Source organism: Carex rostrata, chromosome 18, assembly GCF_964058835.1.
Source record: "Carex rostrata chromosome 18, lpCarRost1.2, whole genome shotgun sequence".
NCBI lineage: Eukaryota > Viridiplantae > Streptophyta > Magnoliopsida > Poales > Cyperaceae > Carex > Carex rostrata.
In genome coordinates, this window is record NC_135935.1 from 5,446,295 (window position 1) to 5,469,326 (window position 23,032).

At 34.0% G+C, this 23,032-nt stretch overlaps 4 protein-coding genes across 12 annotated transcripts; 1 reads left to right on the plus strand and 3 right to left on the minus strand.

The window, feature by feature from the left end:
* The first annotated feature begins 1,428 nt into the window (after nucleotides 1-1,428).
* LOC144569840 (Mal d 1-associated protein) lies at nucleotides 1,429-2,973 on the plus strand. Its single transcript, XM_078320311.1, has 2 exons — nucleotides 1,429-1,688; nucleotides 2,317-2,973. The coding sequence occupies exons 1-2, from the start codon at nucleotides 1,552-1,554 to the stop codon at nucleotides 2,690-2,692; spliced, it is 513 nt and encodes a 170-aa protein (XP_078176437.1). The 5' UTR covers nucleotides 1,429-1,551; the 3' UTR covers nucleotides 2,693-2,973.
* A 1,406-nt stretch (nucleotides 2,974-4,379) lies between these two features.
* On the minus strand, nucleotides 4,380-8,600 carry LOC144569296 (E3 ubiquitin-protein ligase RHF2A-like). Of its 4 annotated transcripts, none has more exons than XM_078319565.1 (9): nucleotides 8,405-8,600; nucleotides 7,859-8,001; nucleotides 7,709-7,755; nucleotides 7,327-7,389; nucleotides 6,973-7,078; nucleotides 6,579-6,892; nucleotides 6,281-6,388; nucleotides 5,134-5,491; nucleotides 4,380-4,730 (listed from the first exon to the last, which is right to left on the minus strand). In XM_078319565.1, the coding sequence occupies exons 2-8, from the start codon at nucleotides 7,979-7,981 to the stop codon at nucleotides 5,149-5,151; spliced, it is 1,104 nt and encodes a 367-aa protein (XP_078175691.1). In that variant the 5' UTR covers nucleotides 7,982-8,001; nucleotides 8,405-8,600; the 3' UTR covers nucleotides 4,380-4,730; nucleotides 5,134-5,148. The 4 variants fall into 4 exon arrangements, with proteins under 4 accessions (XP_078175691.1, XP_078175690.1, XP_078175693.1 ...); XM_078319564.1 differs by having other exon boundaries at nucleotides 7,859-8,053; nucleotides 8,405-8,558; XM_078319567.1 differs by having other exon boundaries at nucleotides 5,148-5,491; nucleotides 7,859-8,053; nucleotides 8,405-8,552.
* A 3,173-nt stretch (nucleotides 8,601-11,773) lies between these two features.
* Nucleotides 11,774-13,875, minus strand: LOC144569427 (thylakoid lumenal P17.1 protein). Of its 2 annotated transcripts, none has more exons than XM_078319776.1 (4): nucleotides 13,459-13,875; nucleotides 13,189-13,225; nucleotides 12,617-12,700; nucleotides 11,774-12,029 (listed from the first exon to the last, which is right to left on the minus strand). In XM_078319776.1, exons 1-4 carry the CDS (start codon nucleotides 13,747-13,749, stop codon nucleotides 11,977-11,979), a joined length of 465 nt encoding a protein of 154 aa, XP_078175902.1. In that variant the 5' UTR covers nucleotides 13,750-13,875; the 3' UTR covers nucleotides 11,774-11,976. The 2 variants fall into 2 exon arrangements, with proteins under 2 accessions (XP_078175902.1, XP_078175901.1); XM_078319775.1 differs by having other exon boundaries at nucleotides 11,774-12,209; nucleotides 13,459-13,823.
* A 1,587-nt stretch (nucleotides 13,876-15,462) lies between these two features.
* On the minus strand, nucleotides 15,463-22,766 carry LOC144569298 (uncharacterized). 5 transcript variants are annotated; one of them, XM_078319571.1, is made up of 12 exons: nucleotides 22,386-22,766; nucleotides 22,038-22,069; nucleotides 21,451-21,668; nucleotides 20,354-20,558; nucleotides 19,781-19,871; nucleotides 19,537-19,682; nucleotides 18,453-18,696; nucleotides 17,860-17,964; nucleotides 17,420-17,602; nucleotides 16,837-17,038; nucleotides 16,040-16,526; nucleotides 15,463-15,714 (listed from the first exon to the last, which is right to left on the minus strand). In XM_078319571.1, the coding sequence occupies exons 3-12, from the start codon at nucleotides 21,656-21,658 to the stop codon at nucleotides 15,627-15,629; spliced, it is 1,959 nt and encodes a 652-aa protein (XP_078175697.1). In that variant the 5' UTR covers nucleotides 21,659-21,668; nucleotides 22,038-22,069; nucleotides 22,386-22,766; the 3' UTR covers nucleotides 15,463-15,626. The 5 variants fall into 5 exon arrangements, with proteins under 5 accessions (XP_078175697.1, XP_078175698.1, XP_078175696.1 ...); XM_078319572.1 differs by lacking the exon at nucleotides 22,038-22,069; XM_078319570.1 differs by having other exon boundaries at nucleotides 21,451-22,069.
* Between the last annotated feature and the right edge of the window lie 266 nt (nucleotides 22,767-23,032).

Genomic DNA, 23,032 nt, shown 5'->3' on the forward strand with positions numbered 1-23,032 from the left:
CTAAAAAAAATGTTACAGAATATATAATCCAGTAACACCTCTTTTTGCATCCAAAAGATGTTCTCAACAAAATCCATAATTACAATATTATTGTATCAAATCAAAAAGAAAGGAAAAAGTGTATCAGAAGAATAACGTGCAATTCTATCTCAGCCTCGAGCAAGGCCTTTGATGCCTTATTCCTTCCTCGAGGCTAGAGTGTGGATTGCACGTTATTCTTCCTGTTGATTTGGAATAAAGGCCTTGCTCGAGCCTAAGATAGATGGTTGTTATTAAAGATCTTGTTCCACACTCCACAGTAATTATATTAATTTTTGAGTGAGGCTAGAATCTTATAAAGTGATTTTCTACCTACCTAAAAGATAAAAAATATAAAATTTGTATCTAGAAGAAGTACATTTTCTATGAAGACTGTTGAATTTGGATAATGGAGGTATTGATTGATTTGATTCATAGTAGGACCAATATGCATTATGCATAGTACATAGTCTCATTCTATATTTTTTTTTGTCTTTTATAGACTACATGATGAAATGAGAAAATTAATACATGCTTAGAAATGAATGATTAATTAAACTCTTATATATATGATTAAAATTTTAAACATCATAGAAATGATTCAGTCTCCCACCTTGTCATTTGTAATTGTAACAAACGGGGTACATTTTTGATGATATTTTTATCCATAGTATTAACAAAATAAAACATGTTATCCGTACCATTAAAACTAGAAATTTTTAAAACTAGCACGGGAGCAAATAATTTATTACGGCCCAGCGTGTCCCAGTGTGGCAGTGCAATAATAAAATGGACGGTCCGGATTAATCTCAGCCGAGCCACAACTCAATTCAATGCTAATAAAAAGTAAAAACTATAAGAAATACATTTTGAGATTCGTATCAGATTAAAAAAAACGGTCCGGGTCTATTGATTGCATCTCAAGTATTGCACTGAATGTGAATTCCCCACACTAGCTAAATATTAAGGACTGTATCCTCTGTGGTATTGTATGGCGGAGCACATAACTTTACGGTGTAGATTTATTCTCAGTATACCGAACTCAATCAAATGCTTATTTAAACTGTAGAGATTTCCTTTAAAATTCGTGCTAGGTTGAACGGTCCAGATTTACTAACCCTGCGGTGCAATACCTGTTAAATTCTCATCCTCTGAGATATCTGAGATATCTCATATTTTGCGTGATAAACGTGTCCGCTGCCTATTCGAGAATAGAGCGGGGACCACTATTATTAGAGCTTTAACATTCGTGCAAAACGTATTTCACGGTTGGGATTACCGATAAAGTCATGCAAAATATGAGATATCTCAGAGGATACGCACTCGGCACTCGCTTGATTTATCGCGTCAGTGTCACTCGCACGGACGGCCTGTATTGGCCCGCTGCTGTTTTTTCTCGAAGCATCTGGTTTCTCATCTTCTTGAATTTTTCTTCCCAAGTTATTTGCCTCGCCTTGCTGATTTCTTTACCTCTCGCCGTTCGCTTCCACTCCAAGAATCAATAGTTCTGAGAGAGAGCGTAAACCTAGATCAATGGCTACTGAGAATGACTGCGGATGCGTGACGAGACAGATTATCAGGCAGCGTTGCGCCCCCGAAGAGGTCGAACCTGGAAAGCGCGTTTATAGGTGCGAGAAGACTGTACAGACTTTGCGCGATTGCATTGGGAGGTACTAGATTTAAAATATTCTACCCCGTTTTTAATATTTTGAAAGGAGATAATGGGGTTGAGATGACGATCTTAGTGAATTAGTATTGGTTTCGTGTATTTTTCTACCGAAATTCAAAATAAGAAGAACCCTTGCAAGAAAAAAAAGATCCCCCGGGAGAAATATCTCGTGTGCTAATTTAGAACATGTGTTATAAAACAAAACAGTTAGAAATGGATTGGTATTTTCAGATGCTTCAGGAATATTGGGGGAGAGTACTAAGATTTTTATGTTTTGTAAATATTTTACTTGCTTTGGGTGTATATGTTATTTTGACATTTTGAAGGGGTACGCATGAAATTAACTATTGATATTAATCTGTTAAATTCATCTGCTACTATAACTTTGAATATGAAAATGTTCAAGTACTCTCAATGTGACCTGTGATATACATATATTTTCAACTATATAGGAAAATGTTGGGAAATTACACTTAGCCATCTTTGTAGTTACTAATCTTAGGTTCTGAAACTTATGCACCAGTTCTGCGCAAGGTACTCCATTATTGACAGATCTCTTCTAATTTTTTATTTGTTTAATATGTTTTTAATCTAATCTTTGTGCTACCATTCCTTTCTCTTTGTTCTAGGCCCACAGAAATGATTGATTCCCAGACTGAAATCACAGAACATGATATGAACGAGCACTGGTACCATGGGTTAGATATTTCAGCAGAACAAAGCTCAAGTTCCAGTTCAGGAAATTGGGACAGAAATCTCATGCAAGAACTAGATAATGCCATCGGGGGAGTTGAGAAGATGACAGAGATCATGGAGGGAGTCGATAGAATCATGGAGGGAGCTGAGAAGATAACAAACAGCCTGTTTGGGTTCCTTTCTTCTCCTGGAGAAGAGAGGGAGGACAGGATCCGCCGTGTTTTATCTTTTCCAGTGAATGAGGAAGAGAGGAAGGAAGGTAAAAAATATGAGTATTCAGATTTTGCTGACAAGATCAAGGATGTCTGAAGAAATTTTGTCGGTTTATGGTTATGGACCTTTTGAGTGGCATCATCTTTGTTGAATGTTGGTCTGTTTTTGTCTGTTCTTTTTGAGGAATTATACATCTTTTGGTCTTTTAGGTTATAAAGGCAATTAATAAGGTAGCAGTATCCATGTGTAGGTAGCTCGGTGGTGATTTTTGTTCAGTGCTTAGTGTCTTCTGCCCTTGCAGAAGTTTGAGCTTGTATGTACCTTTCTCTTGAAACATTCTCTTTCATTGAATAATAATAATGATCATTGAAGCATCATTTGTTTTCAAACAGTTATTTATCCAACCATAAAAGTAGGGCTGTAGGCATTCGTCCAGCTTTAGCTTGATTTAATTATAATTTATACCTGAGTTGAATTCAGATTGGAAACCAATTAAGCTATTTTGTACTAATTCGAACTCGAATTGAATTTGAACTTGAAACGGGCTCCATTATTAACTTTTTTGCATTTATTTTTATATTATTTCAGATAGTGGTTTTTTTCTTTATACTTTTTTTTTAATTACCAATAGTTTATCCTGTCTTATAATAAAATTCGAAAATAAAAATAAAATTATATCTAAAAGTTTATTTAATTACATTAAGTTATTTGAATTAAATTCGGACGACTAATTCAAATAATTTCTAACTTAGCTTGAGTTAGAGTTAATCAAAAATATAATCGAATGAATTGAACTCGAGCTAGATTCAAATCAAACTCAGATGAATCATAAGCTAATTTTGTAGTGTGAGGCTATGGTAACATGCATATTATGGATTGATCTGTGCTATGAATCCATATCTAGATGAAAATTTACTTGGATACCAAATTAATTTTTAGAATATTTTATTATTTAATTAGATAGGTCGAAAATTGCTTGAAATAAAAATTCTGAACCATCCAAAAGCAGTGATTTTCTACCTATTTGAAATAAATAGTAAAAAGATTCTAAAAATTGTAAAATTCAATCTCCAATTACATATTTATATAGAAATCATGTTTAATTATTCAGATCGACTGTTTGAACAATGAAAGTAGAGATATAAATCCGTAGCACATGTCGATCCGTTATATATTACAATAGCCTCACTCAAATTGCAGCCTTCCGTAACACCAATTCATTGCAGAAGACCAGTACAGTGAACAAAAAAGAATTAAGAAAATAGTAAGAGATCCGGTCCATGAGAACAATATTTAGCACCTGACATTGTTTTAGGAGTAAAAAATCCACATTGAAAAGTTGTTCAAAACTGATCATGCAGTGCAATTTAAATAAAGGCTATACTAAATTGTTAGTATTAGGCCTTGCATACACTAACCAGGAAACCATTGCTTCCAGCTTGTAGCATAGAACTGTTGATATTATTTATTGAGAGTAATAGCTAACGCTCAGAAAAGTTTGTCATTCACTTTTTAAATATACAAAGTTCTTTATCGAACGAAAATAAAAATATGAATCCTAGTGAACAAAATCTGGACGATTTTTTTTTCCCGAGTGAGTGGAATCAATTCTCTTATTTATTTTATGGAGGCAGGTCTTAAACGAGGCAATACAATTTTATAAGTAAAAAAGAAAGAAATTAGATTGCACATTTAGATTTGGTTTGTGCAAGTAAGAGATGTAACAACAACAATCACATCAGTATAGTGCTATGGCACATTATTGAAAAATGCACGAATGCATATTTGCAATCAAATTTCAACATATTAAAATGTAATACGCTTCTCTATCATATTCTTCAAGGGAATCAACCTCTTACAAAACTAGCAAACCACGTCGTCCCGTGTTACACAATTGTTTCTGTAAGTTTGCAGCAAACATACTTTCTTTATAATGGAGATACATTCAACTCCTATATGTGAGCGGCCAGTACTTAATAAAGTCGGCCGCTGCTCTCTCAAACAATTTATACGAAGTTTCAATTCAAATCAAATGTCACATAACCTATTGCCGATTCACCAAGCCGAGATAAAAATTAATTTTTAAGCCACCTCAATCTTCAATTGCATCTTCTATAATTAGTATTATTACAACCTGAAAACACAAGTACAAAACCTAAAATAAAAATTCCAGTTTACAACAAATAAAAAATAACCAAAAATAACCTTGAAAGCCTTGAACCAGCAAGTTACCAGTCATGTCAGGTAAAACCCCCATCACCTAAAAAAAAAATCCCATTTCAAAAATACCAAAACTACCCCTTCACCTCTCTCATCATCATGAAATTATACGAAAGAAATTATTGGGTGCATGTTTATAAAAACAATGTAAGGATATATCATATGTTTGGGGGCATAGGGCATCTACGACATTTTGAGCCTTAAGATAAAATTTTACATATTTCCAGTTTAGTCTCTTCCTGGAGCATGTACTGCTATAAAAACATGTCTGTTCTCAAATATAAATTCAGAGGCAAGGACAATCATCCAATTAGTACCTATAAAAGATAACCTTATTTTGAACTCGAACTTGCAACACGTGCATTAGACGAACTGGCATTACTCGGAAAAGGAGATGAAGATGAACTGTCAGAAGCAGCCACTCTAGATAGATGCAACCTTATGCTTGGATTAGGGTTAGTATTAGACAAACCATCCGCACTATTCTTGTTCCTTCCAATTTCATTTACATAGCTGTTGTCCTTTGCCTCAAGTCGTTGCATCATGCGTGAAACATTTGCTATTCCATTACTCACCTCTTTCTTGACCTCTGAGCCAAGGTCAGATAAGGTGACATTTCGAGAAAATAGCCGCTCTTTCCATCCCCTTGTATTCTTCCTAATCGATTCTCTATACCTATACTTGTTGAGGAAAAAGAATGTTACATTCAAAATAATTATAACAAACAACAACTAAAAACCCTATATCTTGCTTCACGATCTTGGTTCTTTTCTTGCTTGTTTTTTTTTATTATATTGTACTTTTGTGTATCCCTTTCTTGTCCACATGGGAGAGGGGTTTAGGTTTGCATATTGTAGTTGTACTTCTTAAATTAGGTCAGGCTACCATACGTTTTAGGTGAACAGTGAACTCTTAACCTGAAAACTCTCAAAAGGGTTTTTCTCGAATATAGCAGCAAGTTTTTTAGCACTCACAAACAACACCCAAAATTGCCCCTTGCATGCATCATGATAAACAAAACCTCGGGCTTACTTGCAACAGCTAACAGGAGATTACACCCCAAGCAAGAGAATTGCAAAGTAAACTACTATTAAAATAAGTAACAACTGTTTATAAGGTATTTGCAGGTTAGCATTATCTTAACTACATATTGCAACAATTTTCTTCTTTACAAGGACATTTATAAATCGACTAAATTAACATATTGTATATGAGGCAATAATATTACATTTTATATTGAATTAACCATTTTATAATGGTTCTGGTGGCATCAGTAAATAACCTTAATATTTGGAGACTTGGATGCAATATCAGAAATAATCACAATTCTTCAAAAAAAAAAAAATGCTGCATGTAAAACACAAACTACCTAAAAGTAAAAAGTAAGAACATTGCATCATTTGGTCAAAGTTTGGAAAGAAATTCACACACATCCTGTAGGTGCCTCTTTTGTTGATTTATTACCTGCTTGAGGCTGCATTGAGACGTGACTTGAAAGATTCAGAGAAACCTTGCAACTCAGAGGGGCCTGCGGTCTCATTGCTGCCGGATGTTGGCCTTCCAGATGAGTTCCTGAAGCAAATATAAAACAAGAAACATATATAAGTTATAGTAAACAAGATTTCATTAATGCTGGAATTACTGACTACAAAATGTCGTTCACTTCTGTTATTGCCTTTCTACCTGTTAATTAAGGTCCTTAAATCCTCATACAAGTTCTGGTTGAAACTTGAACAAACAATAGGAGAATAAACTAACATACCTGTTATTAGATCCCCCAATGTTGTTGCCAGAAGCACCTATACTAAGTGATGGAGAAGTCTGAACCGAAGCTGGATTTGATGGGTTCAATTGGGGTGGTGGGACCTGCTGCCCAACTTCTCCGGTTGTAGCTCTACTACTGGTAGCAACCGCATTTTCTGGTGAAACTGGAGCTGAAAAACTGCCACTATTCATAAGCCTGTTGCTGTTAGATACTCTCTCTCTTCCAGCAAACTCATATGCCATATCAGTGATGGCTGCTGCCGCCAATCGTTCCATCTCAGACAGGTCAACAGATTCTACACTGGCTTCCAACTGAAATAAATGCAAAACAAGCTGTAACTATTGAAGGTCTGTGATTTATCAAAACTAGGATCTATATTGTACAAACATACCTGCTCAAATTCTGAACCAGGAAGCGCAGGATGGCGATAAACAGGTTGGCGAAATCGGTTGCCCCTCACAATTCTCTCTTTTTCTACTACTTCAAGGAGCATTTGGCTGTCAAGCAAAAGAGGAAGAGAGAGAAAAATAAACATGTTAAACAAGTAAAAATTTGACCAACAACCAACCTTGGTAATGGCCTTGTGAGAAGGAAATTTTGAGTCTGGATTTCAATGGGAAAAGTTATGCTCAAGCCTCATTTCCATATCTGGCCTTTTGATTAGTACTAGTCCAAGTCATTTGGTTCCAAAGAAAGATGGCATACGATTTAGAGATGAGAGAGAGAGAATTAGCTAGCTAGAAACCTTGTAGAATCCTTCATGCAGATTGGCTGCCAACACATGGGGCATTGAGAACTACGTTGGCACCTGCATCAATTTGTAAACAACATTTAGGAGAAGATACTCTAATATTAAATCAACTAAGGTTAGCACCTACATCGACATAAACTAACTTTAGTAGAAGATACTCTTCCTTTGTCTTTCACTAAATTGGAATTGCTATTTTGTAACTTCAAGAAGAAATTAAGTCAATGATTGTTTGGGCTAATACTACACAGAACTCTTGTTCTTGTAAACATAGAAAGTTCAATGCTAACAAAGTTCTCACCATAAATTGATTTTAAATGATAAAGATAATTGAAAACATATTACAGAATAAAAAAAAAGGAAATGAAAAAGAAGTTACCATTCAAGAATGCATTGCAAATGAAAGTCGTGATTGCAACTAGTCACCTGACCAAATAAGAACGAACAAAATCAACCAATCAGAACTGGACACAACAGACGAAAAATTGAAATACATCACAAGATACAAAACTTTAGTTTGGATCAATACCGTAGAAGGATCACTATTACAAAACGGTTCAAGGCAAATGCTGCAATTATCTTCACACGCATCTTGAGTTCCTCCCTCAACAAAAGCCACAGCCGATGAATGCTGATTCTCCATCTTCTCCATCTCAAATTTTCTTATCTCAGCTTGATTTTTAAGATTGGTAATATTAGAGACGTCCAAAAACCTAACAATAGTCTGTTCTAATATTAGCATCCTTTAATTACGGCCAACATAGCAAAAAAGCACCTACCTTTACATACAATTATAGCATACAAGCAGAGGCAAATAAAAGCAATAATAAGGCATGAGAAACCTAATCAGTACCAACAAAAATAGGAGGGCATCAGAATATAATGTATAGGTGGCTTTACAAACAAATTACAACCCTGAATTCCCGAAACGAATCCAGATTCAATACAATATTATTATAGAAGAATATCTCAAGCTTGTAAAATACTTCATGGATAACCAACTTTTAGATGCCAATGGTTTAAACGAAATTATAAAAATTTATAAATAAACTTATCGAAGGAAAAAAGATAGTACCTTCGATAGGAAGCAAGTTAACCTAAGCTAGGGTAAGGGTTTTTATTAGTGAGAGAAAAAGCGTGAGAATCCATTGTGAAACGAGGGATCGGTTGGAGAGAGAGAACGGAGGAAGAGAGAAGAAGGGAAAGCATAACTGTCTCTTTCTGGCTTTTTTTTCGGTGGAGCGGTTTTGCAACTAACACCTCCAATTTTTAATCAAATAGTTTCCTCGTATGTACTAAATAATTTATTTATTTTCCCTCTTTAAAAGTTAACGATCTGAAACGGGATCTTTTTTTTTTTAATGCGTTTTACCAGTTTAGTCAAAAGTCGCACGCACATTTGTTAGATCTGGTCAAGAATTTTGATCGTTGTTTGGAAGAACAGTCAACTAAAAATACTGTTTTAGTTATTTCCTGACCGAACAGCAGGGGCCAGGGGAAGTTTTTATCTGTAGAGATTAAGAAAAAAAAAAAAAGGAAGAGAGAGAAAAAAAAGAGTATATTGTATTTTAGATTGATAGAAAGATCGGTATGAATTTTACGGATCTAAACTTAATTTTTCTTTTTCTTTTTAATCTAATGCATAGATAGAGATAAGTCTTATATTAAATTTCTAGTCAAATGTAAAAAAAAAAATTCAAAAAATAGATGAAATATTTCTATTATTTATAGATTTTAAGATACTCTATCTATTTTTGTAAAAACTTTTTATACTTTAATAGAAATTTTTTAAAGGAAATAAATATAAATTGGTTTAGATCTGTATTATTCCTACCGATTCAAACTTTTTAATTTTTAGAATTGGTAGAAATTTTACCGATCTTTCTACCAATCAAAAAATTATGTACTCTTTCTGTTTCTCTCTTTTCGTTTTTCTTAATTTCTACATATAAAAAAATTTCGAACAGCGGTCTACTAAACGAACAAAAAAAAAATAACTGAATTTATTAAGCAGACACCTACACCTACATCGTCATTTTTTTATTTTTTGAAAGATCTATTATTGTCTATTGAACTTAATAAGGGCCTGTGAGGCGTGCATATAGGAATAGGAATGCAAAATTTTTGAACTGGTTTTTACTGTTTATGTCGGAAAAAAAAAATTTATCTAAGTGAATTTTTTTTTCCCACGTAAACAGTAATTTCGGAATAGATCCAGTGTGTTCCAAAATATTTCTATTCAACTAAAGCTGAAATTTATCAAAGAATCTAAAACTAGTAGGATTAATTAGTTTTTCCGGGTGCAAATTTTAACATGTCAATTTTTAATTCCTATTGAGATTTGGTGAGAGAAAATTTTTTTTTTTACCATATTATTCTCTTTCAGAGAAGGAAATCAATTTAAGGTTGTATTCCAAACCTTTCAAATTAGAAAATTTATCTTTTTGTGGGCCCGCCGGCATTTATTAGAAAAGTTATATTCTTAGTAAAGTAACAAAAATTTCAAGATTTAAATAAAAAAAAAAACAATTTCAAGATGTAATTCAAATAGAAAGATTGAGAATCACATACCAGATCTGTTTCTAAAAGATTAAAGAAAGTATCATTTTTTCCTTAGTTGCACAAAAACTATTATTTTGTCCACTTAATTAATAAACAAAACATAAAATGTTGAGTAAAATATGTATCTTTTAGTTGATTAAAATACTCTAACACTATTAAGTAAATTTTCACTAATTTCGTACTTAAAATCGAGTAATTCAAAAAAAATTATCTCATCTTCGGATCAAATTATAAAAAATATCTGAATCGAAGCTAATACTGTAATTTTGTTATTGCAACTATCCTTTGCCAGTATAATTTTGTATTTGCAAAATATAGTCCATAAAGTTTAATTAATTTTGTCTACAAATATTTAATAAAAATAAAACTTCCATACACAATTAATAAAAATAAATAATTTAAAACTGTTTGAAAAATAAAAGTAATAAAACATTTTGAATTACATTGTTGAGTCGGAACTTGAGAATATGAAATCTGAAAGAATGCTAAGAGGCAAAAATAATATAAAAGATGAAAAATAAAAGCAATGACAATATCTAATAGTTAATATATCAACAAAAATAAATGACATATTTACTATTCGTATCATCATTTATTTCCTTTATTTTCACCAATCAATTTCTTCCCTTAATTGTTTATTTTTTCAATCTTATTAGTTTTTTTTAGGAGAGAAGACAATAACCATAAAAGAATTTTGCAATTAAAATGGTGGTACTTCACGAATCATGCAACCGATCTAAGAAAATAGAGAAATTAGGGAAATAATATTTAATAAGATTTAAATGAGTTTTAAAGGGAAGGAACATGTGTAATAGAGAAAGTAAATTAGGATTGTTTCCTATTTTTTAAAAATTGCTTTTAATGGAAGGAAACTTTTATGATTTTGTGATGTAAAAGCTAAAAGGATGTTGCCATTTACTTCTACTCAATGGAATCTTAAAATTTTAGCTTTTGTATCAGTGCGCTTACCTTTTTACAGTGGAGACGGTTTTTGCAAAAGAAAATTTAGAGGTACAAAAACACCCATCTACTATTCAAATTTACAAATGAATTTAACGTTCCTCATAGCTGATTTCTGATACAAGTAATTGAGTAGAACCAGGGTGTTCTTAAGTTCACCAAGTTTTTTGGTGAACTCAAGTTTAAAATTTATTAAATCGGCTTCAAATGACAAATTCGAACCGTTGAAACCCACATACCTTGATGCGTCTGCATGTGAAAAATTTTAAACATTCGAATTAATTTAGTATAAAATCAAGCGGTCAAAATTAGAAGGTTAGTAAATTAATTTTAATACATTTATTTTTTGAATGTTTTTTATCCACTTGACTCTATGCAAAATTAATTTCAAAATTTAAATTTTTTACATGTAGACACATCACTCATAAAGTAGGCGGGTTTCAACAGTTCAAATTCGTCATTTGAAGCCGATTCGATGGATTTTAGACTTGAGTTCACCAAGGAGCTGGATGAACTTAAAAACATCCTAGTTCACCATATCTTTTCAAAATGAACATATATCAAGAACTAGTATTTGATCTAGTAACAAAGATACAGTCTCTATGTGGAAGGTCATAAATTCAAAATCCGGATGAGAGAAAATTCTTTATTATAATAATAATGTTATTAAATAGTTAAATAGCTTACATCCAACTTCAAAAAAAAAAAAAATGAACCAATGTCCTTGCACAACATATTCATCAAATTAGTGGAGTTTTTTTCAAGAGAGAATTTGTTGCCTCATTGTGAAGCTACAAGAGATATCTTCTATTCCAAAAGCTCAAAATAGACCATGTACATTTTCTTTTTCAATGAAAAAAATAATGGTGTAGATAACCTTTTCGATACTATTTAACTCAAGTATTGTTCAAAGACGGACTAGTATACAAAAGAAGTTTAACTATTCACTTGAAAGGAGAATTTCATATACATGTTGTTTACATCTAATATTCTTTTTTTACCTAATAATTGCTGACACCCGTAAAAGCATTTCAACTGATGCTTGTTATAATTGAAATTTGAATGTCCTTCGTTGATAAATGATTGGCCAAGTGTGCCAAATAATTTTGTTCTCAAAAGCAAGAATTACAAGCGTCTCGAATATCCTGAACCTCCACACTTCTTACATAAAATCAACCCTGAAATAAAATTCAAAAAAATTAACAATCTTTGGACATAATAGATCAATAAAGAGGCAAAACTAAAGAAAGAGTAATAGATTAATTTAAATAGCACGGTCTTTATGGTACCAATAAACATCCATTTGATGGTAAAAATCTTCTCACAGTACTCTGTCCACTTTTGAGAGAAATTACAGTCTGTTTTTAAAAAATAATTAGACAATAAACAAATAGTAAAATCTCCGCATCATTAAAAGGGACAAAGATATTGACAGGGCTTAGTTGGCTCCATGCAGCGCATTAGTCATATACTTTTTCCTTTTGTCTCTGTCGGGCACTGGGTGAAGCCAAAATAGCTCTGTCAATATCTTTACCCATTAAAAGGCCAAACGAACTTCATGCTGTGTGCTCCTCACCCCACATAGACACAAATTAGTAACACAAAGCTCAGTTATTCTTAATCAAAACCTTTTCCATTTATACAAACATGTTACAAATGTCAATTCTCAGCTAAAATCAGTTCAGACTAGAAATGCCCCAAGAGTAATGTAATTTATTTATGTGCAGGCTAAAATGAAAAAAAAAAATGGTGTGGGAAATTATACCTGCTCCTTTGCAAACTCGACAGTTGACCAATCCAGTCTCCAACCTCATTTTACCATCAGTACAAAAAACACACTTAGTACCACCTACATTACAAATATTGGATTGTTAATTACATGTTAATACTCACTTTAAATTGGTTGATTTTTTTTTTCTACTTCTCCATATTTCATGTATAATTTCAACATGGCTTTAATTAGGTTGATGCAAGGGAATGAAACATATCCACACCTTTTTAGAGCAGGGAAATTAATAAACATATTACATAAAACATGTCATAATACATATATATGTATCAGGTCTTGATCAAGTTATTTCTATTAGCATCCTCTTAGTCGTACAATATTGCAGAAAACAACATCCTCTTAGAGTGCGGGTGCATATGGATGGGGCAAGAATAGCACTAACCCACTATTCTTTGTTTGTCTTATATGGGTTAGCTCACTATTCTACTGACCCAACCAAAAGTTGGTTTAGCTACCATTCTCAAACTTGAGATTAACTCTATTCCTTGTTTCATCCAAACGTACTTCCAGCACTTACAATTAAACTTAGGGGAAAAAATTCAGTTTACCATTTCCAGCACACCTCTGGCATGGCACTGGATCCCCCTGAACAAAAGTAAATAGAGGGAAATTAAGCACTTGACAATTTGGTTCAACCCTCAAAAAATGAAGTTTGAAAATTGGAGTATACGGCTGCCATTTTCAAAATGATATAATATCTGAACAAATAACCACACAATCTGTAAATGTTGAACTTGTAGTTAATTACTTGATTGCTTCTGTTTGATTATGATTTTCTTCAAACATTTATATGATAGATATTATTCCAGAGAAATAACCTTGAGACCGAGAAAAAGAGAGAGAGAAATAGCAGCGATAACAGCACAAGAGACGATAAGCGTCTGTGTATCAATCAGAGGCCTTGCTCCAGCGTCAAGGAATGCGAGCGGTGCGGTCACCGCTCGGTGGGAGGGACAAGCAGGGGAGGAGCCAAGCCGAGAAGAAGGTCGATTCGACGACGAGAATAAGAGAGAAAAATAGTGGGAGGTGAGAGAAGGATAAGTTGTGGTGAGCGGTGAACGAACCGCGCGCAATGGGGGTAGAGGCTGAGTGAGAGAGGAGCACGCCATTTGTCCGAAGATGGAGCCGAAGGACCTTATTCGGATGGGGTGGAATGAGATGGTAAACTGGAAAGCAATCGTCTCTTTCTCCTGGGTAGAACTAACAGGCCGGTCCGGCCGTTAGGATCGGACCAGAAAAGCCCAGTTGTCCATTATATTATTTTATGAAAAGTGATATTATTAGAGTAGAACTAGGGTGCTCTTAAGCTTACCAAAGTTTTGGTGAGTTTAACTCTAAAATTCATCAAATCAATTTCAAATGACGAATCCGAACAGTTGAAACCCGTCTACCTTACGTGTGATGCATGTACATGTGAAATTTTTAAACATTAGAATTAATTTAGTATAAAGTCAAGCGGTCAAAAACGTTCAAAAAATGAATGCACTAAAATTAATTTATTAACCTTCTAATTTTGACTGCTTGACTTTATACTAAATTAATTCGAATGTTTAAAAATTTCACATGTAGATGCATCACATGTAAGGTAGGCGGGTTTCAACGGTTCAGATTTGTCATTTGAAATCGATTTGATGAGTTTTAGAGTTAAGCTCACCAAAACTTTGGTGAGCTTAAGAGCACCCTAGTTCTACTCATATTATTATAACTCAAGGATTGGTTCATGTTATGGATTTATATCTCAATTTTTTAATATTTGATTTGAACTTATCAATATAATTTTCATATAAAAAGTGTACGTACAAACCTAACTTTTTATTTTTAGAATTTTTCTACTATTTTTAAATAGATTAAAAATCACTATTTTCGAATGATTCAGAGGTTATTTCAACCTATCAAATATAGTTAATTTAAAAAAAAATGTCAAATTTGGTCTCTATGTATGTATTCATATGAAGATTGTGTTGAACAATTCGAATCACTTGTTTTAACTTTAAAAACGAGGATATGGATCATAGCACAAACTTATATGCGCATTGGAGAAAAGCATAGCCTCACTCGTGGTAACTATTACCCATAAATTTTTACATATTTTTCATTCAGTACAAAATTGGAAACTTTGGTTCTAAAAATTCGTGATAACTATTAACTTTCAAAAGAAAAAATAAAAGAAATGAACCCTAGACAAAATCTGAAACGAGCAATGTAATTTCTATTATATATATTATATACTTCCTTTACTTTTTTTTTACAATGTAATGAATTTCCATTACGTCATATGCATCTATTGATGTATTTAATCAAATCAGGTCTCATTTCAAACTATAAAATAATCATAATCAACAGATATTTATCAAATATTATCAACTGCCATAACCAATACATGGAAAAAGTAAGTTTGCTGTCCAATTAGTTCCATGTAACTTTCAGCTACATGCAGTTGTGTCCGAATAACAGTTAAAGGCACCAGGCTTGCAATTGAAGCCCAATATTAGTGTATTTTTCCACCAAATTTGGTGGTCTATAACACAATTCAAGTAAAGTTCATGTGATAGTAGGTCCAATTCGAGGCAAAGTCTAAGTGGAAGCCTAGTTGCAGTAATCACAGCAGGCACAATTCATACAAATTAAAGTTCATTTCATATTTTGATCAAGATTGAACGAACTGAACCAATAGTGAGCTAATTCACATAAATCCAAGATTGATGTTATAACGTTAACAGATCAGCTCAAATTAATATCTTTCAAATACCCCTTGGACAACCAAAATAGAAAAGGTAATTTGAACTAAAACAAACAACTCCTCATCAGGAAATTGGAGGAAATGCAACACTTAAACAAAATAATTAATGCTAAAGTACCAATTAACAACATAATCCAATGACCTGGATATAACCTCCTGTTTTACTCTTGTCAATTGTGGCATATATATAGTACTCTTTCTAAACAAGAAAACTATCCTAAAGTTACAAAACAATAAGTCCTCTGATCATAGAACTGAAGCAACAACCAAGCCGAGGACTAGGAAAAATGTTCTATCAATGACCTTTCTGTGAGCACCATTTACAGCAGAATACCTGTGGAAAATCAAAATTACAAGATAATGAAATTGATGCTTTTCAAAAGAAAATAAAATAAAATAAGGAGATATTGTATTCGGTTCAAATAGGATGAGATGTTCAGGACTTCAATGTTGTTTGTAGCATGGCCACACATAACTGTTATTTGCATTGTACCTATAAAAATACTGGAGATGGATAATTTTTCCTTTCAGGAATTACTTGCAATCTTGTACATGCAAATGCACGACTATCGAGACTCCTTTGTATTGAAAATTAACCCAACAAAAAATTGCAAATAAGTAAATTAATAAAGACAAGAATGGAAAAAACATAGTTTTACCCAGCTTGCCCCTGCTTGGTGGTCAACCCAAAGTCAAATGCGAACAATGGGTCATAATGTGGGTCCCCAATATTCATGGGCAGCTGTTCGACCCTCTTAAACCATGTCCTTGGCAACCGACCCGTGAACCCATAATCCCCGAAAAGCACATCAGCGACTCCCTGACCTTCAGTCCCAGGCAACCATGCTGCCACAAGGGCCTCCATTAATGGAACATAAGGCTCCAGTACAATAGGTCGACCTGACACAACAATGACCACACACTTAACCTTGCTACAAACAGTCTCAATTGTGGCAGGCCCAGGGTCAAGGATTGTGAGGTTGTTCAGGTTGTCTCCAGCCGTCTCGGTGTATGGCGGCTCACCAACTACTACGATGGCATATGCAAAATTATTTTCTTTCATGAGGGTTGAGTCAGGGTTGTCAGAGTAAACCACACTAGTTGAGGGATCCACAGTTGACTTTATGGCACTTAGGATTGTAGTCCCTACATGCAAAGAGAATAAGCATTATGACATTGAATTCATGAAATTTGTTTTTGGCAATTTCAACTATTGCATTTGGTTCAGTTTAGTCCCTTAACCTTTTCTTATATTCCATCGAACCCCGCTACTAGTGCACAAGGTTCAAACAAGCTCTTGAACTTTTCCATGGTTCAACTACTCCCAAAATTCAAGGGCTTGATTGAACCAAATGCAATACTTGAGGGGCAAAAATCAAATTTTCCTCAAACTAAATGGTCATTTAATGAAAATTATCTGAGCTAAGAGTAAGATAAATTCATTAGCAGAACTTACCAACTGTGATATCACCACTATCTCCTTGCCACTGAATTGTCCAACCACCACATTGATAACCCAGGTTGTCAGCATGGGTCCCAGTTACAAGTATCTTTGTGGCTTTCTTAGGCAAAGGCAGAAATGGTTTGTTAGAAGAGTTTCCATTTTTTAACAACACTAGTGATTTTCTCACAGCTTCCTGTGCCAATTCTCTGTGTTCCTGTTCCATTTAAAGACAATTAGTAGGAGAACTCTTTCATGGTTGCAACTATGATCCCAATCTTTCATGATTTCTTGATTGGAATTTGTCTCTTTACAAGCCTTGTTGTTTTGAGCCCAATCTGAACTAAAATCAAGTAACAAGTTTCGATGCTGACACATGAATTTGCACAAGTTGGTAATACTTTATTCCCAGATTTAAACTCTCCCTGACTGTTGGGATCTGCTTGTACACTTGAAAATACTGGATGAAATGTGCAAAATAATTAGAAGTACATGCTCAATTTCTTTAATAATAATAGTAATACATCAGTTGTTCAAACAAAAATTATTTTATTTTAATTTTACTCTGTCGCCGACAATTTTTACTTCAGTAGAGTACCTTTTTTCCAAGCTGATCAGAATAAGTAAGGTCAGCCAAAGGATTTTCAAAAAGACCCATGGTAAATTTCACACGTAAGATTCTTCTCACAGCATCATCAATTCGGCTCATGGAGACCGCACTTTTGTTGACAAGAGATGTCAGATCGTCAATGAACACTGTATAGTTGTATGGCACCATCACCTGTGTCATTTTCAATTATTCAAATTAATGTATTATTAAGGAACAGATTCTTCAGAGATGAGCACAAGTACGAAGATAAAACCAAGTTTGCTTATCAGCAGTAGACATGCACACATTTAATCTTTTTTATACCCATCCTACTGTGAAAAAAATAAACTCTTAGGTACAGATTTTTCTGGCTTGAAGATTTCCTAAACAAAAAAGCATTTCAAAGGTGACTATGCTAATCAATAAGCATACTAAATTGCTTTATGTACCATGTCAATACCAGCATTCACTCCAGCCTGCACGGAGTAAGTATAGTTCGATCCAGCTGGAGAAGTAATTCTATCTATTCCCTGCCAGTCTGATATCACAAATCCCTACAACATTTGAAAGTTACAAAATAATTTACGATAATTTTAATGATGTATACTAAAACATTTTCTGCTAGATACCAGCATTTCTGCCTGGTGACATAACTGGACGCCCGAATTCAAAATTCCACCAAAAATGAGTTGAGCCTCAATTACCGACAGGTACAAGCTTGGACAAACCCTTACTTCATCCCAGTTGGTCGGAACCACCAGGTGTGCAGTTAAGTATAAAAGAACCCAAAAGGTTGCTAAAGTTGAACCCAATTTGCCTCTCAATTATAACCCAAGAAATCCAAAATACTGAAAATGAGCCAAAATGAGTTGCCAAATGCCGAACCAGTAATTGCAGTAAAGCAATACTGAACTGACAAGCACATTATCACACTTTGATTACAGTATGTAATTACAATTTTTTTTTTTTGGAAAATGATAACGAGGACAAAGATGGCTACAATGATTAATTGTTCAGAACTTAAAAGTAAAACAGAACAGACCCTAAAACGAAGCTTGTTCTTGAGGTACTGAGTGACCATATCATAATTCGCATGCATCTTGACCCCATTCCAGCTAGAATATGACACCATCACAGTCGAGACACCTTTGAGAACTGAATTGTAGTAAGCCGGCATATGAATGCTCATTAGCCCATGTAAATCAATTATTGTGTTGTTTTCATTGATACCGCTGTGGGTCCCACCATCTCCTACGTAATGCTTTGCACATGCCGCCACTTTGTCCCTTTCAATCAAAATTACAGAATCAACTACTGCCATCGATGGGTCAGTTTACTAATTACAGCAACTTCTTGGTATTTAGATGATAAATTTCATTGAAGTACAAAAGATGACAATTAAATATTATCTTAAGCAAAAAACTTGAATAGTAATGGTGACTAACTGACAGGTGTCTACAGCATTCCCCAAATCCAGTGACCAAAGAATTATGTTCACTCTTTTTCCTTTGTCAAATCTCTTTTTCATCAAGTTGGATGAATGATTTCATTAAAGACGTTAAGAATTTAAAATAGGATTTTTCTAGTGCGCATCCAACATTTCGTGTACATCCAATTGTAATATACATCCTATAAAAGGTTCAAGTATGAGAGATTTAAAAAAAAAAAATCTTTTTTATTCGTAAAAGGATATTTTGGTCAATTTAGTTTATTAATGAGAGATTAAAAGTTCAGCTTATCAATCGCAAATAAAAAAAAATACTCAAATTAATACTAGTGTTAGAAATGACTTTCTCTTACCCTTTGAATATAGACAGCTATTTTGGATTTTAAAAAAAAAATAGAGAGCTATTTTGCAGGACGTACAATAAAATCAGATGTAAGTGATATCTCGGATGAGCACTAGAAACACACTTTAAAATGATAAAACCGTGCTAGTCTATCTGCTATACCTTTTAAAAAAACTGGTTGATTAAACACAAAAGAGTGAGAAAAATATAAAATATTCAAAATAAAACTGAATTAGACTTGATTTGAAGGGGTTTAAAGAGAAATATCAAACATCAAGAGGCCACAGGCATTTTAAGTTAGACGTAAGATCGTACATAGAAACTAAGAAACCTTACTTCCCACCAACATAAGGTGCACCCTTGCTGAAGTTGACTGGTAAATCTCCTTGAAGGCCTAAAATTATGTCAGTCATTTGTTGAACAATTGTATGGTTTTCACTATAGCTCTCATAGCACCTTCCCCACCTTGGGTCTCTACAAACCTGCAATACAGCACCAGAAAGGTCTCCTATCATATTATTACAATTACAAACTTTTGCAATTATTCAAATTGCATTAATATTAGTGCACCAGGGCTTACTGCAATACAAGGTGCAAAGGCATATTGGATGCCGGTTGCTCTTACTTCAAGTGCTGTTGCCACACCTATTTTCTTAACAAGTTCTGGATCCCTATAAGCTTTTTATAGTTAGAAAAATCAATCTCAACTGCTATGTTAGCAAAATAAAGCATCTATATATTACTAAGCAAAATCCTAAGGACTTGTTTGGTGAGCAAGGGCATAGAGGAAGAGCTGGGAGTTGTGGCACCAAATATTTGCAGCCAAGACCGTTGTGATTGCACCAGTCCCTCCCTATTGGTCTATTCTATTGCGGGAGGCGGGGGATATGGGGGGCGGGATGGTGTAAATGCTGGAAGAGTGCCCTTTTCCACGTGGGTTGTACGTTGTAGGCTCAATTTCAATCTTCCGTTATTCCATGCTTGCTAAAAGCAATTGGAATAGTCCATAATAAAAGCCTATTGCTCTAATCTAACCTCCATTATCAACTATACCGCCTCATTGCTGGACAAGCTCTTAATGAAAAAACAAATAAATGGTGAGAAAATTACATTGGAGGCATGTTCATAAATAACCCTAATAAAAAGGACTTGCCTGGTGGCACCAAGCCCGACATTATGGGGAAATATGGTGGCCTTATAGACATTGTTGTTTCCATGAACAGCATCAATACCATAAATCATTGGTATTCCAAGCCGAGTTGACAAAGCCCCTTTCTGAAATTCATTGACCATTTTGACCCAATCTTTAGCTGATGCCTGAGGGCCTGGCACACTACCACCACCACTCAATATGCTACCTATACCAACGGAAGGATGAAACCATTAGTACGTTCCTGACAGGGTATCAAACATGAAAAATAATTCTTGTGGGATGGGTTCTCATGACACATGTCAATCTGGTAGGGACCAGAGACCTGGCAATTGTGGACTCAATCTCATTAAACCGTAAACACTTAAGTGGGTAGATTTGTGTCAAGTTTCTTGACCAGCTTTCAGGTTGCGTTCAGGACTGACCCTGAACTGTTTGTGGTGACTTACAACTCCTTGTTCACATAAAAATGTTACACTCTAATATTAACTGACATCTCTCAATCTATCACTATGCGGTGATATAAAAAATAGAACATACTCATAACCAATCAATACTTCAAATTTAGCAATTTCGATCCATTTTTGGAAATATTAGGTTGATTAGAGCCAAGAAACATAGGAAAAACTAAGTTTAGGTCAGGTTGGCTTTATTGACGCATGCTGATTGTTTTTATTTTCTTTTTGTATCCCTCACCAGTATCTACCAATACAAACATACTCATAGGACTACTCAATGATTATTAACATGGCAGAACATGTATGCTTCAACACTTTATGGACCGTTACAGTTTACACATACACACATACATATAATTAGACAGCTATGAAATATTAAATTGGAAAATAAGGCTGACAATACGGGACTTCTGAACCTCCAAGGGCAGAGCTCCCCTTATAAATTGAGAGAAATTCTCTTTGTCCTGTCAGACCCTAGTAAAAATGCTCTTTGGCCCCCTCATAAAATTAAAATCAAACTGGACTAGCTTATTCAATCACACCCCCCACCCCCAAAATTTCAGTTTTTGGCTCCACCCTTGGAGCCTTCTCCATTTATTCGAACATTTAAAAAAAAAAAAAAAAAATTTAGACCAATGGTACCTATGAAGTAATTTTTCATGACATCAGCAGATGCCACCTCGCGCTCGATTTGTGTCATTTGGCCTATCTTTTCGGCCAAAGTCATTCTCTTTAGCAGATCTTCAATTCTCGCATTTGTGGTTTGATTTGCATCTTTGTATCTCATATACTCAGCTTCTCCAATCGTAGCCCAACATAATAAGAGTAAACAAATCCGACAGATGTTCATTTTTAGATTTCTACAAAAGTTATAACAAGAGAGGAACTGTTAACAAACTGAAGAACAAGTATATGAACAATAGATGATTTTGAAATACTAAAATGAGCTACTAAAGGCATACTCAGTTACCAAAACTAAAAGAACGAATATGATTGATAGATTTTGAAATACTGAAATGAGCTTTATGTATGTAACTACACTTAAATCTGTTGAAATTGTTTTGACTGTCTTATTTTTTTTTCTTTTACATTTTTGCAATTTTCTTTGAGGTAATTCTATCCGTTTAACTTGCATACAAAACTAAAACAACTAAGTGAACTCAAGGAGCCAGGCAGGTTAAATTACAAGAAAAGACTGTGCACTGTATCAAAAAAATAAGAAGTTTAACCTTTCTATGCCAATCTTATATCAATGAAAGAGCTGCAAAATTCATTGATCAACATAAGCAATCATCATAGTCTTTGTAAGTAAGAAATGTCAGAAGAACTAAAAAAATTGGATTGAATAAAATATTACAAGAAATAACACCATGAGAGAGCTAATAAGAACAATGTATTGTGGATTAAAACCTAATCCAGGTAAAATAATACACAAGGGTATAAACTAATATAAATAGATTCACATATATAAATTATGAACATGGATCAATGCAGAGGTGGTCAACTTTATTCTTTCCGTTGACGTATTGCCTTATTATATTTAACCAAAGTACAATTTAATAAAGGAATTGCTTTACCGCTCCTCTTCTGCTCAAAATGGGTTTCATTTGAAGTTGCGAATAACTCAACCGAGTGAAATATAGGACACTCACAAAATGCACAAAAAAATGTTAAAAATTCTGTGATTATGTAAAAACAAGGGGAAGACGACAATAAAAAGTAAGCATTTGAGGAGGTTTCTTGCATCGGTCAGATCTACTAGACTACCATTCCAAGCTGAACCAACATTAAAAGAACGACAATGCGCACTCGCGATGATTTATCGAGAGAAGATTAAATCGAAGAAGCTTACCAACCGCCGATAGTGAATGCCACTCAGCGAACTTTACACTATTTTTTTACAGTGAGCTTCAGCTTCTACTGTAAATTACTAAATTGAAAATCAAAGAGTGCACACTGGAGAGTGCGAGAGAGAGAAAATCAAGCGAAATTCTTTATTGACGGATTATAAAAGAGATTAGATTTTGTCCACATTTTCTATGGATAGTTTTCATCCAAATCCTTTCTAAACCGTACGATCTGCGTTAAGATCCTTGCGAATGGATAAACTCTGATAATATAAATCGTTTGCGCAAATTTTGATGCAGATCGGACGATGTAGGACATAACGTTGAATAAGGCTTTGTCCAAAGTCTTTTGGACAAAAAGTTCTCCCTTTAAAAAT

Excerpts from the sequence above, each read along its gene's own strand:
- LOC144569840 (XM_078320311.1), top strand. The coding sequence starts at position 1,552 with ATGGCTACTGAGAATGACTGCGGATGCGTGACGAGACAGATTATCAGG. Across the intron at positions 1,689-2,316 it reads TTGCGCGATTGCATTGGGAG|GCCCACAGAAATGATTGATT; the intron begins GTACTAGATTTA and ends TCTTTGTTCTAG.
- LOC144569296 (XM_078319565.1), bottom strand. The coding sequence starts at position 7,981 with ATGGAGAAGATGGAGAATCAGCATTCATCGGCTGTGGCTTTTGTTGAG. Across the intron at positions 7,390-7,708 it reads TTGCAATGCATTCTTGAATG|GTGCCAACGTAGTTCTCAAT; the intron begins GTAACTTCTTTT and ends AAATTGATGCAG. Across the intron at positions 6,389-6,578 it reads ATTGGGGGATCTAATAACAG|GAACTCATCTGGAAGGCCAA; the intron begins GTATGTTAGTTT and ends TATTTGCTTCAG.
- LOC144569427 (XM_078319775.1), bottom strand. The coding sequence starts at position 13,749 with ATGGCGTGCTCCTCTCTCACTCAGCCTCTACCCCCATTGCGCGCGGTT. Across the intron at positions 12,701-13,188 it reads CCAGAGGTGTGCTGGAAATG|GTGGTACTAAGTGTGTTTTT; the intron begins GTAAACTGAATT and ends TTTGTAATGTAG. Across the intron at positions 12,210-12,616 it reads TCGAGTTTGCAAAGGAGCAG|ACTGTAATTTCTCTCAAAAG; the intron begins GTATAATTTCCC and ends TTTTAAAAACAG.
- LOC144569298 (XM_078319572.1), bottom strand. The coding sequence starts at position 21,658 with ATGAACATCTGTCGGATTTGTTTACTCTTATTATGTTGGGCTACGATT. Across the intron at positions 20,559-21,450 it reads CATGAAAAATTACTTCATAG|GTAGCATATTGAGTGGTGGT; the intron begins GTACCATTGGTC and ends CCGTTGGTATAG. Across the intron at positions 17,603-17,859 it reads TGAATGCTGGTATTGACATG|GTGATGGTGCCATACAACTA; the intron begins GTACATAAAGCA and ends AAAATGACACAG.